The sequence below is a fragment of the Calonectris borealis genome, chromosome 1 (assembly GCF_964195595.1).
Source record: "Calonectris borealis chromosome 1, bCalBor7.hap1.2, whole genome shotgun sequence".
NCBI classification, from domain to species: Eukaryota; Metazoa; Chordata; class Aves; order Procellariiformes; family Procellariidae; genus Calonectris; species Calonectris borealis.
Window position 1 is genome coordinate 25,853,707 of NC_134312.1, and position 13,674 is coordinate 25,867,380.

General features: G+C 41.3%; 1 protein-coding gene across 1 annotated transcript in view; it reads left to right on the top strand.

Annotated features, from left to right (window-relative positions):
* Window positions 1-300: 300 nt before the first annotated feature.
* Window positions 301-13,674, top strand: part of AASS (aminoadipate-semialdehyde synthase) — a 32,389-nt gene continuing 19,015 nt past the window's right edge. The window contains exons 1-13 of the mRNA XM_075146864.1: window positions 301-404; window positions 2,497-2,717; window positions 3,884-4,060; window positions 4,727-4,811; window positions 5,544-5,611; window positions 5,725-5,871; window positions 6,870-6,948; window positions 7,034-7,161; window positions 7,334-7,482; window positions 8,664-8,786; window positions 8,939-9,050; window positions 9,577-9,636; window positions 9,730-9,797. Of these exons, the coding sequence (XP_075002965.1) occupies window positions 2,505-2,717; window positions 3,884-4,060; window positions 4,727-4,811; window positions 5,544-5,611; window positions 5,725-5,871; window positions 6,870-6,948; window positions 7,034-7,161; window positions 7,334-7,482; window positions 8,664-8,786; window positions 8,939-9,050; window positions 9,577-9,636; window positions 9,730-9,797 (1,409 nt within the window). The 5' untranslated portion in view covers window positions 301-404; window positions 2,497-2,504. The remainder of the gene's footprint in view (window positions 405-2,496; window positions 2,718-3,883; window positions 4,061-4,726; window positions 4,812-5,543; window positions 5,612-5,724; window positions 5,872-6,869; window positions 6,949-7,033; window positions 7,162-7,333; window positions 7,483-8,663; window positions 8,787-8,938; window positions 9,051-9,576; window positions 9,637-9,729; window positions 9,798-13,674) is intronic.

Sequence of the window (13,674 nt, forward strand, 5' to 3'; positions counted from 1 at the left end):
GGAGGCCGCTGTACCCGCGTTGGGGGGGATCGTTGTGCCGGTGCGGGGAGCCTGCAAGGCCTCGCCTGGGGCCCGCGGGGCTCCCCGCGGCCCAGTGGGCTCCGCAGGCCGCTGCGCTGCCCGCTCCGGCTTGCCCGGGCCGCCGCCGGGCGCGCCCCCGTCCCGGGGGGGACATAGCGGGGGCACTGGGCCTCCCAGGAACCAGGGGCGGTGAAGGGGCGTGCCGGCGACCGCCGTGACGCCGCGGCCAGGGCCCCTCCCCATTGGCGGGCAGCGAAGGGTGTACCCGGAGGGCGGCTCGCGGTTGGCTGCCGCCCTGGGCGTCGGCGGTGCGCTGGACGTTGGCCGGAGGAGGGAGCCGGGCGCAGCGGCCGTGCCTCCCCCGCTGCCCCGCTCGCCCTGAGGTAGGTACGGCGCTGCCCGCCGCTCCGCTGGGGCACTCGGCGGCCCCCGCGGCCGGCGGCGGAGCCCGGCGCCCGCCCTGGCAGCAAGCGCGGCCTGGTGCCCTCCGCGCGGGCAGCGCTGCCGGCAGGGCGGCCGCTCCGTCCCGGCCTCCGGCGGCCGGTGCCGCTCGCTCACTGCGCTTCTCCCCCTGCCCGCCCGCTTGCGCTTCCCTGCGCCTCCCTGCGCCTCCCTGCCTCTCTTAGAGGGGATTTTTTTTCTTCTGCGCGTCGTCCCTCCCCGCGGGGGCTGGAGGGGCCCTGCCAGACCCACAGCCGCAGGGTCAGGGGGTGAAACACGCGGGCAGCACCCGGCGCTTTAGTTTAGCTGGGTCTCAAGTAGTAAGTGGAGGCACAAGTTCCCCATACAGGTGTATTCAACTCACTCTAGAAATAGGATCATATTCAAATTGTGTGCTGTTATTTTTTTTGCCTTTGCTATATTGCTCAGTGCTATTTTAGTCTCAGTTAAACTCAAAGCATGGGCAATGAAGTGCCGTTCGGCTCCCTCGCTCAGCTGGGATGCTGAGGAGGCCAGAGAGGATTCACCAGGTCTGCAGGCTTTGAATTCTAAAGCTACTTTCACCTTTACAACAGGATATCAGTATCTCTGTGGCTAAGCCTGAGCATACACAGGGAGGCATGCGTATGAACTGCCAGAGGTCACACGGAGTGTTTGCTTTCTGCCCTGATTCCCGTTCAGATGCTGTAAGTGCAGGGCAGCTCACTCCCTCTTGAAAGCGGCGTTTTTCTTGTAGGACTCCTCTGTGTGAGGGAAATTTGCTTCACTGCAGACTTGGGTATGAGGTGCAGTGCATTGGTATGAACTGCTCTCATTGTTATATTGTAGTGTGCAGTAATAGTGACATTGTGTGACAAGACTTCCTCTATTTTTGAGAGGTACCGACATGCTCTCTGAGGATCCTCTTAGCATGCTGAAGAGCAGTGTCATAACTCCAACTTCTGTACAGTAACTTCTGCTGGTGGACAAATCCAGCGATGGTAGGAAGACCACTCTTGGAGCTAACGTAGCGGGCTGTGTGCTTCTCTTCATGCCTTCCTTTGTGTCCTAGTTTTGCTGTTTAACCAAGCCTGGAGTTAAATAGGACCTCTTAAGGCTTTAGGCAGACAGATTTTACAAGATTGAGGCATGAGGACAAACAGGATTTTCCAAGTGATTCGGATACAGAGATTCATATAATTATCAGTTAAAATTGCTTTGGAAACAGAGTTCACATCTTTGAAGCCTCTAGCTTTGAGATCCACATCTTTTAATCGCATAAATATCTGAAGTCCTTAGGCTTCTAGGTGTTTGGTGCTGGACCTGTGCAGACCCCTTGCCATTCACAGCAGAGCCAAGCAGTGGCATGTATGCTTCACTGGGAGTGAAGAGGAGGAGAGAGAAAATAAAGGGATAATCCTCCGCAGTGGGAATCTGTCCTAATGAAGCTTTTCCACTTTGCATAAAATTTTGATTAGGAAGAAAACCTGTCGCTCCTGGTCACACATATGCTGACTGCTAAGCAGTAGTTAAGGTTTTGTTCTTATCTTCCATTTTCAGCTTGTGTAAGAATTAGTTATGTAAAAATACTTAGCATTGGTCTTACATATTGGGCTTTCTCTTTTAATCAACTGCTTGCATTATAGCCTCTATTCTACTTGCTTTCTGTGTGTTTGTTACTTCTTACTGTTCTTGATGCAAACTTTGATAAGTGAATGGTCTTTGCATGTTTATGCTGGCAAATGTATTTAATTGATATCTTTACATTTCCAACATTCTTTTTAAGCCGTGTAATTAAAAACATGGTACACTGAAAACATTAAAAGCCTTCCTTTACAGTAGTACAAACAATTTGTTTCTGTAACGACACCAAACTGAGATGCAACAAAGTACGCTGAAAGTAAATTCATGTCTCACAAAAGTAGGGTGTAACTAGAGTATAAAGTATCTGGTTTGTGTTTTACAGCAGATGTTAAAGGAGACCAGAACTTTTGCACAATGTTTGAAGCCATATATGCATGTATTATTTTACTACTTTGTCTTTCCTGCCATCAGGCTTTACCATGCTCCGAGCCTTTAGTCACACAAATGGTAGGTGTGTGTTCCGTCATGCTAAGTGTTGGCATCATCGTAAGTCTGTGCTGGCAATCAGGAGAGAAGATGTTAACGCGTGGGAAAGAAGAGCACCTCTAGCACCAAAGCATGTTAAGGAATTGACACAGATGGGATACAAGGTCTTGGTGCAGCCGTCAAACCGGAGAGCCATCCATGAAAAGGTAAGGTCCCATTTTGAGTTAGATAAGCAAAACCATAGTTCAGTTATTAACCATAGTACAGGAAAAATAACACTCAAAGGAAAATACAGGAAAAATAATATTCAAAGAATATACAAGAGAAAACATATTATTAATTTTGTTGTTAAATGAGGAGTCGTTGTGTCCTAGTGGAGAGAAAAAGTAGTTTGTTTAGCCTTTTAATGTAATGTTGGCACACTGGTGGGTTTTTGGAGTTGTTTTTATTGATTTCTTGCCCTTTCATCTGTCTCTGAAGAAGTTCTAGGTGCTTTTGAAGTAGAAACTTGGGAATTCATTTAACATTGGTGTTTTTGTCTTCTGTTTGGAGACAACACTCTAAAAAATAAGCATATTTTAAAAAAAAAGAGGAAGGACGAATCTGGTGAATACCATTCCTGCTTCAGTTCCATTCCTCATGTAAAATGAGGAGTTTTTTTTTCCTTAGTGCTGTGAGCTTCAGGACTGAGCGCTTTTACAGTTCTTGTAGCAGCAGTAATACTCCGCTGTAAGGTAACTGAGCCAACACATAAAAATTGAGACATAAGTAGGGAATTAGTGATCACTTGCACATATCACCTTTTAAATAAAGCACAGTGCTGGTTTTCACCAAAGCACAGATCACATCAGGTACACAACTACGATATTGAAAGCTGGAATTTTAATATGTGTTTGATATAAGGGAGAACAAAAATAAATTTTGATATGGAAAAACATTCTTTTAGAAGTTGCTCTTCAGCTTGGACTTAGTCTTATACAATTTTATAAAATCAGTCTTCAGATTCATTTGTCAGATTTCTCTAGACTTATTTGCAAGTATTTCAACACATTACAAAGGACTGTTCATTATTGCAATACTATAAGATACTTCAAATGCAGTAAAATATCCTTTTTGTAGTCTCTGAATTTAAGATGAAGGAATTTACTAACCCATAATTATGTTTTTGCCTTATACAATAGGATAATAGCATGGAAATTCAGTTTGATATTTGATACCCCTTTTGATAAAGACGTTTATGAACGTATCACATGCAGTAACTTGTTTCTGCTTTGTAGAATTATCTATTTGTCCTCTGTTGTAGTTGCTTATGTGCTGAGTTCTGAATATGAAAAGAACCAGAAAAATTTACTTTGATTTTTCTCTTTCATAGGATTACATCAAAGCAGGTGGCATTATTCAGGAAGATATTTCCGAGGCTTCTCTGATAGTAGGTGTGAAGAGACCTCCAGAGGACAAATTAATCCCTAAAAAGAACTATGCCTTCTTCTCTCACACTATTAAAGCCCAAGAGGCGAACATGCCCCTTTTGGATGAGATTCTAAGACAGGTAAATTGTGTCATAGCGAAGACAATTGGCTGCTAGCTTGGGGTGGAAACTGAACTTAATTCTGAAGTGTGATCGAAAGCTTGCTGCCTAGTATGGTTACTTTCAGCATGCATATTTGTAGGTAGCTAATGAGGACTGTTTTCAGTATCCTTTCTTGGAGCTGAGTATTTCTTACGCAGAGGATCTCGTGCTTGCAGTACTACTCTGTTTACGTGCATAAGGCAGATGAGTTGCGAGCATGGTATGCTCAAGAGAGGTTCATGCTGTGTGAGCACACGGGCTTGTTGGAAAGTTACTAAGCTAGAGTGCGTATTGGTCGTTACAGAGGGAGGCAGCCAGTTCACTCAGAAATGAGCAGCCTCTTGGCAGGCGATGTGAATGGGTCTGCAGCAGCTGGCGTGGCACATTGGGGAGCTCTGTGCCAAGAGTGCACGGGCAGTGCAGAGACTCTTTAAAGCAAGAATTCAGTGCAACCTTTAGGTTTTTATTTTTATACTTACATCTCGTTATGAATTATTATGAATTATTTGCCTTTCTTATATACGCCCATCAGCCTCTATCACGAAGGATGACAAAGGCATATGAAAAGGTAGTTCCTAGGAGAGCAACGTGCCACTGACTGCATTCACTGAAAATTTTAATACTCAGTTTGCTATGTATTTTCAGGAAATTCGACTGTTTGACTATGAAAAAATGGTTGATCATAAAGGAATGCGAGTTGTGGCGTTTGGAAAGTGGGCTGGTGTAGCAGGTATAGTGCATAAAGTAAAGGCAGGCTTGCAACAAGTAACATCTTGTAATACTTCTGGTTGTCTGCGTTTCCTGAAAGTTGAGGCTTGCAATGCGTTTTTAACTGCATTTTAACTCTTGCTTTTAAGAGCTTTTTTCCATTCTGTTTTGTGCTCCCTACTTTTGATGAGACTACATGTCAAATAGTCCTGTGGATTCCTGGCAAATCTACTATTTTATGTTGTCTTGAAGTCCTGTTTGTCTATTCAACTAATCTTGAGTTAGACTAAACATCAAGAGATCAGCTGAGTAAGCTTTTGAAAGAAATGGCTGCTGTCAGTCCTGCGAGTTTGAACAACATCTGTTTGTCCCTCTGTTATCCATTTACACTGATTTTTCTGAGGCGTGGTTCTCATTCCTTTCTACTGAACTTCAACTCTGTTTCTTCAGGAGACTGTCTTTATTATCTGCTTCTTTGGAACCTGGTGATGTGGATGCATCTCATAAAAGGATTAAATAGTACTGAAATGCATAATGTGGGCCAAGAGCAGGTGTAAGGTCCTGGCCTGCTACTGAATTTCTCCTTCCCTCGTTTTATGTAGACTTCCTTTAGAAGTAAAGTATTAATATTAAAACACGGGCAAAAATATCGAGGATGATTTTAGACGTCAGTCAGTCTCTGCAGTTTCTAACTGTGCATATTCATAATTAACACTGATGGTTTGATTTTTCTTTTTTTTTTTTTTAACAATAGGAATGATCAATATTCTACATGGATTGGGATTACGATTTTTAGCCCTGGGACATCACACTCCATTCATGGTAAGAGTATATGTGTATGTATTTTTTTTTAGCAAAATGACATTCAAGCATCTGCTAATTGTCTGTATTTCAATATGGAAAGTATCCTGATGGTTCTGTGCCTTTGATTTCAGCACATTGGGATGGCACATAACTACAGGAATAGCAGTCAGGCTGTGCAGGCAGTACGGGATGCCGGGTACGAAATTTCACTGGGATTGATGCCAAAGTCAGTTGGGCCCTTAACATTTGTGTTTACAGGCACTGGTAATGTTTCTAAGGTAAGAATTCTGTCTTCAAGGTGAAATGCTATATTATTTTTAATAGAACTTGGCATTTGATACATATCAGGTTAAATGGGTTGATGGGTTCATTTTGTTTGCTTGGACTTCAGGTTTTCTTTTGTCAGTAAGAATTTTTAAGTACCCTAAACTAATGCCTTTAAGATGAGATCATGCCTGGCAAGGCTGACCATGCTAACTTCTTACCATGAAAAATGGGTTAAGTCTTACTGCTCTTCTCTCCTTTCCCACTTGCATGATTTTTGTCTCTCTCTCTCCCCTCAGTTGGCTCTGGGCTCACAAGGTATATCGAATCACCCCATTAAAGTATGGGGGAAAGAATTATTTTTTCTAATACTTGCTGAGTTTTTATATCTGTTTTTAGGGCATTGACTTGGCTTACAAGTGCTGGACTTTAGAGCTATTTTCTATGACATGGGGAAAAGGCTTATCCCTGGTTTTGGCAGCAAAGATCAGTTAAGTAGGCTCTAGGTATAAAGTGAAATCACTGCCTATGTAAATGTGTGCTTTCTGGACAAGAGGATGTCATGTCTGAAAGGCCTGTGTTCTGTGATCACAGCTTGTTGGGAAAGTCACCTTGAAGTTCTTTGCCTTTAGAACAACCTGGTTGGTGAGGCAGTGGCTTCAGGGGTCTTCCCTAAAGAGAAACTGCTCCTCAGAGCGGCAGCAAAACCATCTATTGTGGCTGAGTTGAGGCCTCCCAGCTCTGCCATTAGAAGTAGAAACCAGACGTTGGATTGTGGGTCAGGCATACTGCAAAAATGGGGAATGATGTAAATTCCTTGTACATAGAGCCCAGGCAGCTTCGGATAAGCGGGGGTATGTGTGAAACAGTTTGTACATCTCTGAAGATGTTCTCTGGCAGGACTGTCAAGTTGTGTGTGGCATTTTTGTGTTTATTTTCACACACCAAATGAGCAGTGTTACACTACCTTTATATTCTCTGCTCATTCTGAAACCTACTTCATGGTTTACAGGGTGCTCAAGAAATGTTCAATGCCCTCCCCTGTGAGTTTGTGGAACCACATGAGTTAAAGGAAGTTTCCAGATCTGGAGGTATGCTGTGACAATAAAGTGATTGAAAACACTGGAATCCTTTTTGTCCAAGTATAACAGCTTTTTTTTTTTTTTTTAACCTCAGACCTCAGAAAAGTCTATGGGACAGTGTTAAGTCGTCACCATCATCTTGTAAGGAAACGTGATGGACTATATGATCCAGTAGACTATGATAAACATCCAGAACTTTACACTTCTCGCTTTAACACTGATGTGAGCATCTCTTCTGTTCTTTCATGAAAGGTTTTCCACAGAGTGTTGGTAGTTACTACACCTTTGCATATCCATCATTTGAGAGAGCATTCATTTAAAACACTAGACCAGGTGCTTTCAGCTTCTTAAAGTACTAGATGAGAATGTCAGGCATCTGTAACTTTCTTTGCAGATTGCACCCTACACAACTTGTTTAATTAATGGCATATACTGGGAACAACATACTCCTCGCTTGTTAAGTCGACAGGATGCTCAGAAGCTGCTGGTGCCAGTTAGATCTGCTGCTGGTGCAATGGAGGGCTGTCCTGAGTTACCACACAAGTAAGACACCTCAGTTCACTCATAACAATTCTGCAGCACCATGATTAAGTTGTTAGGCAGTTTCACCACAGTATCTACCAAATGATTATGTTGTTCCTCTTGCAAAATGCCCCATTGATTCTGCTTTCGTTCTTCTGTGCTTTGTAGTCTTGTTTTCAGTTCGGAGTTTTTGAAAACACCATAGTGCAAATGATTGACAGGTATCGACTCTCTCTCTCTCTGCAAAGGTAGTTCTGTCATTGATCCTTGTGCGGAATCCAATACAAACAGTGTGACATCTAGGAAGTGTACCTACTGCACCATTATTGCTAGAAGTTTTATGCCTGAGTAGAGTTTATTGGTTAAGTTCTTCCTACACTGTCATTTGGCTTGTACAAGTTCAATAACTGTTCCTTTACACCTCTCATTTCTGCAGCAGATAGTGGGAACACTTCACAACCCTTGAATAGCTTTAAGGATGGAACATGGGGTGCAAATCCAGGGTTAGTCTCCTTTCGGCGAGGGTAGGAGCCACCCTTTCTCTAATAGTCCTGTGTAATAGTTCTCTGGGAGACTGGCCCGGGGATGGATTTGTGGAGGATATGGCAGTGTATCCTGGTGAGGAAGCAGGTCTTTGTCTCTTCTCTGCCCACTCTTGACATCTTTCTCACTTGATAAATATAGAATTTAAGTGTTAACCTTGAGTGGAGCCAGAGGTTGTGAGTTAGGCTAATGAATGCTCCACCTGTGCCAGCTGTCTGTGAACTGAAAGGAGGCAGCCACCTTTTTAGGTTGCCCTTTACGGTGATGAAGTTATTCTAGCACAGGACTGCCCAGTGACAACTCAGGGGAATTGGTTGATGGATAATGAATGGTGGTGTTGGAAGTACATGGAGTACAGAGAAAAAATGATGGATGAGTAGATTCTCCTGGTCTTTGAGAAGTTACACATGAAATACGGATCCTGTTGATGGGAGTGGAAATCTTACGACTACAGCAGGGCCAGATTTCCATTATGTTTCTGGAGGTCATTGTTTGTGATGTGTTGACTTCTAAATTGGTTAAGACGAATGAAACTACAAGTCTGATAGATCTCCTCACATTTCTTTTATTTCCTGTTCACTTGTGATCTCTTATATCTATGTTCCTTAGTGATTTGGGTAATGCTTTATTCCTTTCTCTTTTTTGTTTAATTGCTTTAGACTTCTGGCAATATGTGACATTTCAGCAGACACTGGAGGATCTATAGAATTTATGACGGAGTGTACAACAATTGACAGTCCATTTTGTATGTATGATGCTGACCAGCATATTATTCATGACAGGTGGGAGAGCCTTTAATTTTTCTTGCTTTCCTCTGTAATTTGTTCAGTGAAACATTATATTGAAAAATCATGCATTTAAAACACTTCTGAAAGGTGGTACCTTTCAGGCACCAAGCAGAAGTAGTTTAGAAGAGCTGTGTTCTCTCTTTCAGTGTTGAAGGCTCTGGGATTCTGATGTGTTCCATTGACAATCTGCCAGCACAGCTTCCTATAGAAGCAACAGAGTACTTTGGCGATATGCTTTTCCCATATATTGAAGAGATGGTAAGGTCTTATGTGTTCAACAAGAAGGTAAAAGAGTCGGACTTTCGGTCTTCTTGTTTGTTGCTTTTCTGGTCTCCTATATACATTCAAAAGGAATCTGCTGTAGAACATAACTGACTTTGTACTTCAAAAAAAAAAAAGCTTTCTAAGTCTTGAGGCAATACTTTCAAAAAGCGACATGTGAACGAGACTTTAATGACCTGGATGCCTTAGGGATTTGTCAAGAACACTTTCTGTAGGCAGGAAACAGACTGTGGCAGGTAGTTCATTGTTCCTGGACCCTGCAGTAGATGTCTAAATCTGATTTTCTTGGGGCACTCAACAACCACTCACAATCAGACTGCTGTTTGAATTCCTGTATTTTCATAAAAGTCAAATGACACTGATCAGGGCCAGGAGAACTTCAGATCTACAAGATATTGGTATTGTTGCATGCATTTAAATGTTGCTTAAAATCTTGATGTTTTACTCTGAAAAAAATTATGGGAAATAAAATTACCTGATTTCAAATAACTTATCTCCATAGCTGTTATCAGAAGGCTCAGAACCTCTTGAAAGCCAGAATTATTCATCCGTTGTTCGAGATGTAAGTTTTGCAATTTGGCGCTCTGCTTGTCTTCCTCTGCTTTAAAACGTACAGATACAAAAAACCCTCAAAACTTGTTTCATGTATTTCTAGGCAGTGATTGCATCCAATGGCTCACTGACAGCTAAGTATGAATATATCCAGAAATTGAGGGAGAGCAGGTAATGTATAGGTTCTTTAAGTTTGTTTAGTTCAGGATTTAAAAAAAAAACTTCTCTGCATTCTGTCTTCCCCTTTGCATTTATTTACTCTTGTGTTTTGGTGGAATACTGCTATATTGCACTGTGTCTAAATGTCTCCTAGCTTGATGATTTCCTTCTTTCTTTATGCACATTGCCTAAATCATTAACATGTGTTGTTAGTAACTTACATTGAAGTTGAGAAAGTGGTCATTTTTCTCTTTCTTATGTTATGAAGATTGTTTTACCAGAAGCAGAAAACAGCCACATGCCAGTATTATTATGTTACTCCTTGCCCTTTTAAAATGATATAACATAGAGTCCTTTGAAAGGAATGGCTGAAAAGAAAAAGCTCTCTAATACACCTTGAATCTAGTTTCCTCTAGTATGGGACAAGTGCTGTGCTGTATAGCATTGTTCCGTGACTGGATGTATTCAGGAGGCTCTGTGAGACTCTCAGACTTTTCATTACACTCCTGTAGCTACAGCTTTAGCTACCACTTCATCCGTACCCTGTCTCAGTAGTTATCAGCCAGTGGTAACATGGAAGAAGTAGCATTGAGTGGATTAAGCTAACAAAAGTATAAATAATCTGGGTATCCCTTCCCTTCCCCTTGCTCCCTATTATTAACAAACACCTATAGTTTACTTATGAAAAATGTTAATTTGACATTAAGTGGGTACCTCTGGCTTCATGTTCATGGTCGGTGCCAGCTGCAGTATACATTATATAAAAGTTGAAATTGGTCTGACCACAAGCACTGCGTGCGCTATGCACTAAAAGCACAGTGTGTTGACTTTTGCATGCCAAACTTCTCTAGTTTCCTTTGGGAACTTTGGGAGTTCTGGTTATGAACTTGTTCATGATGAATTATAGGTGCGTCTTCCACCCAAAGTAACATGCTGTTTGCCTCTCAAAGACTTCAGCTCACAGTGATTTTTGTTGTGTGCTGTTTGGTAGACCACCTCAAGAGGCTGTCTCAGTAACAAATTTTCTTATTCCTCACACAGCATGATGGTCTGGGTTTTTTTGCTTTCTCCATAATCGCTTGCATGGTCTTGTGTGAACTAGCTTGAGAATCTGGAGACTTCATTCCCAAAGGGTTTTTTGTGGGTAGTTTTTTGATATTTCTGCAGACCTGTGTATTGCATGTGATGTTCAGTTGTTCATTGGTTTTGCTCACTTAGCTGTCAGAAAAGCAAGACGTGCTAACAATACCCTCCTTTACTTTGCAGACTTTGGAGATAATGCAAATGAAAGCAGGGATTTTACGGCTTAAAGTGTGATGGTTTAGCAAATAGGCTCTTGTTTAGAGCCTGTAGGAATTATGTGGCTTGTGTTATTACTCTTATAAAGTATTATGCTGTGTCTAGTTTAGTTTCTGAGGGCTCTATTTAGACGAATTGCTTATACCCTTTGGATGTATATTTCAGACTGTAGGATAGCCAGACTGTATGAGCTGAACTGTTTTGGGTGCCATCAGAATGCAGGAGCAGTTTGATTTACTGAACTTATGTCCATCCTTTTACCTTTACTTGCTTCATACCTGCTACCGGTTCCTCATCCACAGCTGCAATGGCATTAACAATGTGGAGCTCTAAGTGTTACTGTTATTTGTTTATAGATTAACATAACTGAATTATTTAAACTTGTATGTAGAGAATAGGAATAATCTGAAATGTTCTTTTCTGGGACTGTAGATTCTGTTCCCACTCTTGATGGGTCATTTAGCAACTCCTGTTTGTGCCTATCCTAGAGCAGACATGCTGTGTTTGATCCAAGTGTGACTTCGTTCTAGACACTGGAAAAGTTTATAATAAATATGATAAGAAGTTTGATTGCAAAATCCAGCTTTCTTTCCTTTCCAAAGTCTCCCCTTTGGCAACACTGTTGCTCCAAGCTCCTGCATACCACTGTTGCTCCCTATAAGTAAAGGGTGGAGAGGAGTTCTTTCTTTTCCCTTGCCCGTGAGGGTGTCGCTGTGGAAAATGTTCAATTAGAATTGATAGTAGTAGGAGGAAGGTCTTTGGGTTTGTCATATGAAAGGATGTGGTGGGCTTAGGAGGCTTTCTGTGAATGGATTAAAACATGATTTAACTTTTCTTAAAAAATCAAATCTGTAAAACTTGTATGAAGGTCAAAATGTACGGTAATCTATAGTAATAATTTAGATAGATTAGAGAGGTGATACATTGGTACATTCCATTCAGATTTAATGAATTGAAAAGAATGACTTTTTAAAAAATTTTAATTAAGCCGGAAAGTGGAGGAAGGGAAGATGGAACATCTGGAATTTTGGAGAGTAATTCAAGCTTTACAAATACTCAGACACAGTTAGTAGGCTGGAATGTGCTTCAGACAGATGATACAGATGTATTTGGTATTGATTTAACTCTCTTCACTCAGGGTAGTCTTCCAATGCTATTGTTTGAGGCCTTGTTCCCCCAAATGTACTCGGGTACTTCATGCCATGCTTTAGGTCATGCAATACTGCTCTTGTTGTCATGCTATTAGGTATTGCTCTGGCAGGCTGCAACACCATCCTTCATTATTATGGCCATTTTTGAACTAAAAAAACACAATCAAAAATTGACTTATGAATGCCATGTGGAGCCCCAAAAAGGTTTGAACCAAACATTATTTAGTAGACATATGGTTAGTCCTCTTCTAAGGACAGTGGCTTTAAGCAAAGTGGACATGAGCTTGTCAGCCAGAGGTCAGGATTCTTTCTGTGCCATAATCCACAATGCAATATATGCCTGTGTAAACTCTCAGTCGATAAAGGAGAAATTGAGGAACTTGCTTATACACTTATGAAGATTCCCATAAGTCTGTATCTTCAAAAGTCCTACCTATTTATTGAAATTTGTTTTCAGGATGTGGGATAAGAAAAGCCAAACCTCAATCTCTATTAATTAGGTTAAACAATAAGGCAATGAACAGCTTCCCTTCCTTCAACAACAAAAAGTGCTTTAAGAAAGTTTTTTTTATTTGCTAAATAGTTTTTATCTGCATAGTGATGATACTTTAGACAAACAGTTTTACAATCCTAATTTTACAACTTAATGCAAATTTAAGCTAAAAAGAAAAATAATTATAAGAACTAAAATGTGTTTTCCTACTATAATTTATACATTTATGAGAGCATATTTAAACAACTGCTGAACTACATTATTCTGGTTGGCAAAAAGAAATGCAAAATCTCATGTGAATACATTTTATATTGAAAGTCAACAGGAGAGCTACTTCTTAAATTTATTTAGGAGAGTAGTAGAAGCTTGGTTGAAACACTCTGTGATGGTTTTCAAATCTGAGTTCTTGTCTGCAAACAGGATTTCTTAATTGGGCATTAACTGTTATTTGACTTTTATTGACTATCATGTTCCTATGGTGGACTAATATGAACCTAGTATAACTTACCTAAAATACGCTTTCATGAGCATGGTTTTGTGTACTTTAACAGTTACCTGTGATGTAAAGGGAGCAAGGCAGAGCCTGGAATCCCTTTCTGACAGCCCAACATGACATAGATAGCTTGGCGGTCCTCAAATGATCAGGTTACAGTAATTTGGCCATTGGGAAGAATATAATGACAACTGAGGAAAAATTTGTTGAACAGCCAGTAGCAATTGGAGAAGCAGTGGAGATGCTGATGGATTTGATCATGTTTAGATTAGATGAGAGATACTAGGAGTTATGCAGCAGAAGAATGGAAGTGGTGCTAGACAGTGATTGCCCAGTCTTGGGTTAGATAGCCAGGAACTTGACTCTTGGTCTGAATAGAGCTCTTTGTTTGTAGACTTACAAAAACATACTTATTCTGTTAGCTTTAGCAGCTTACAGTTTCCTTCTTCTGTG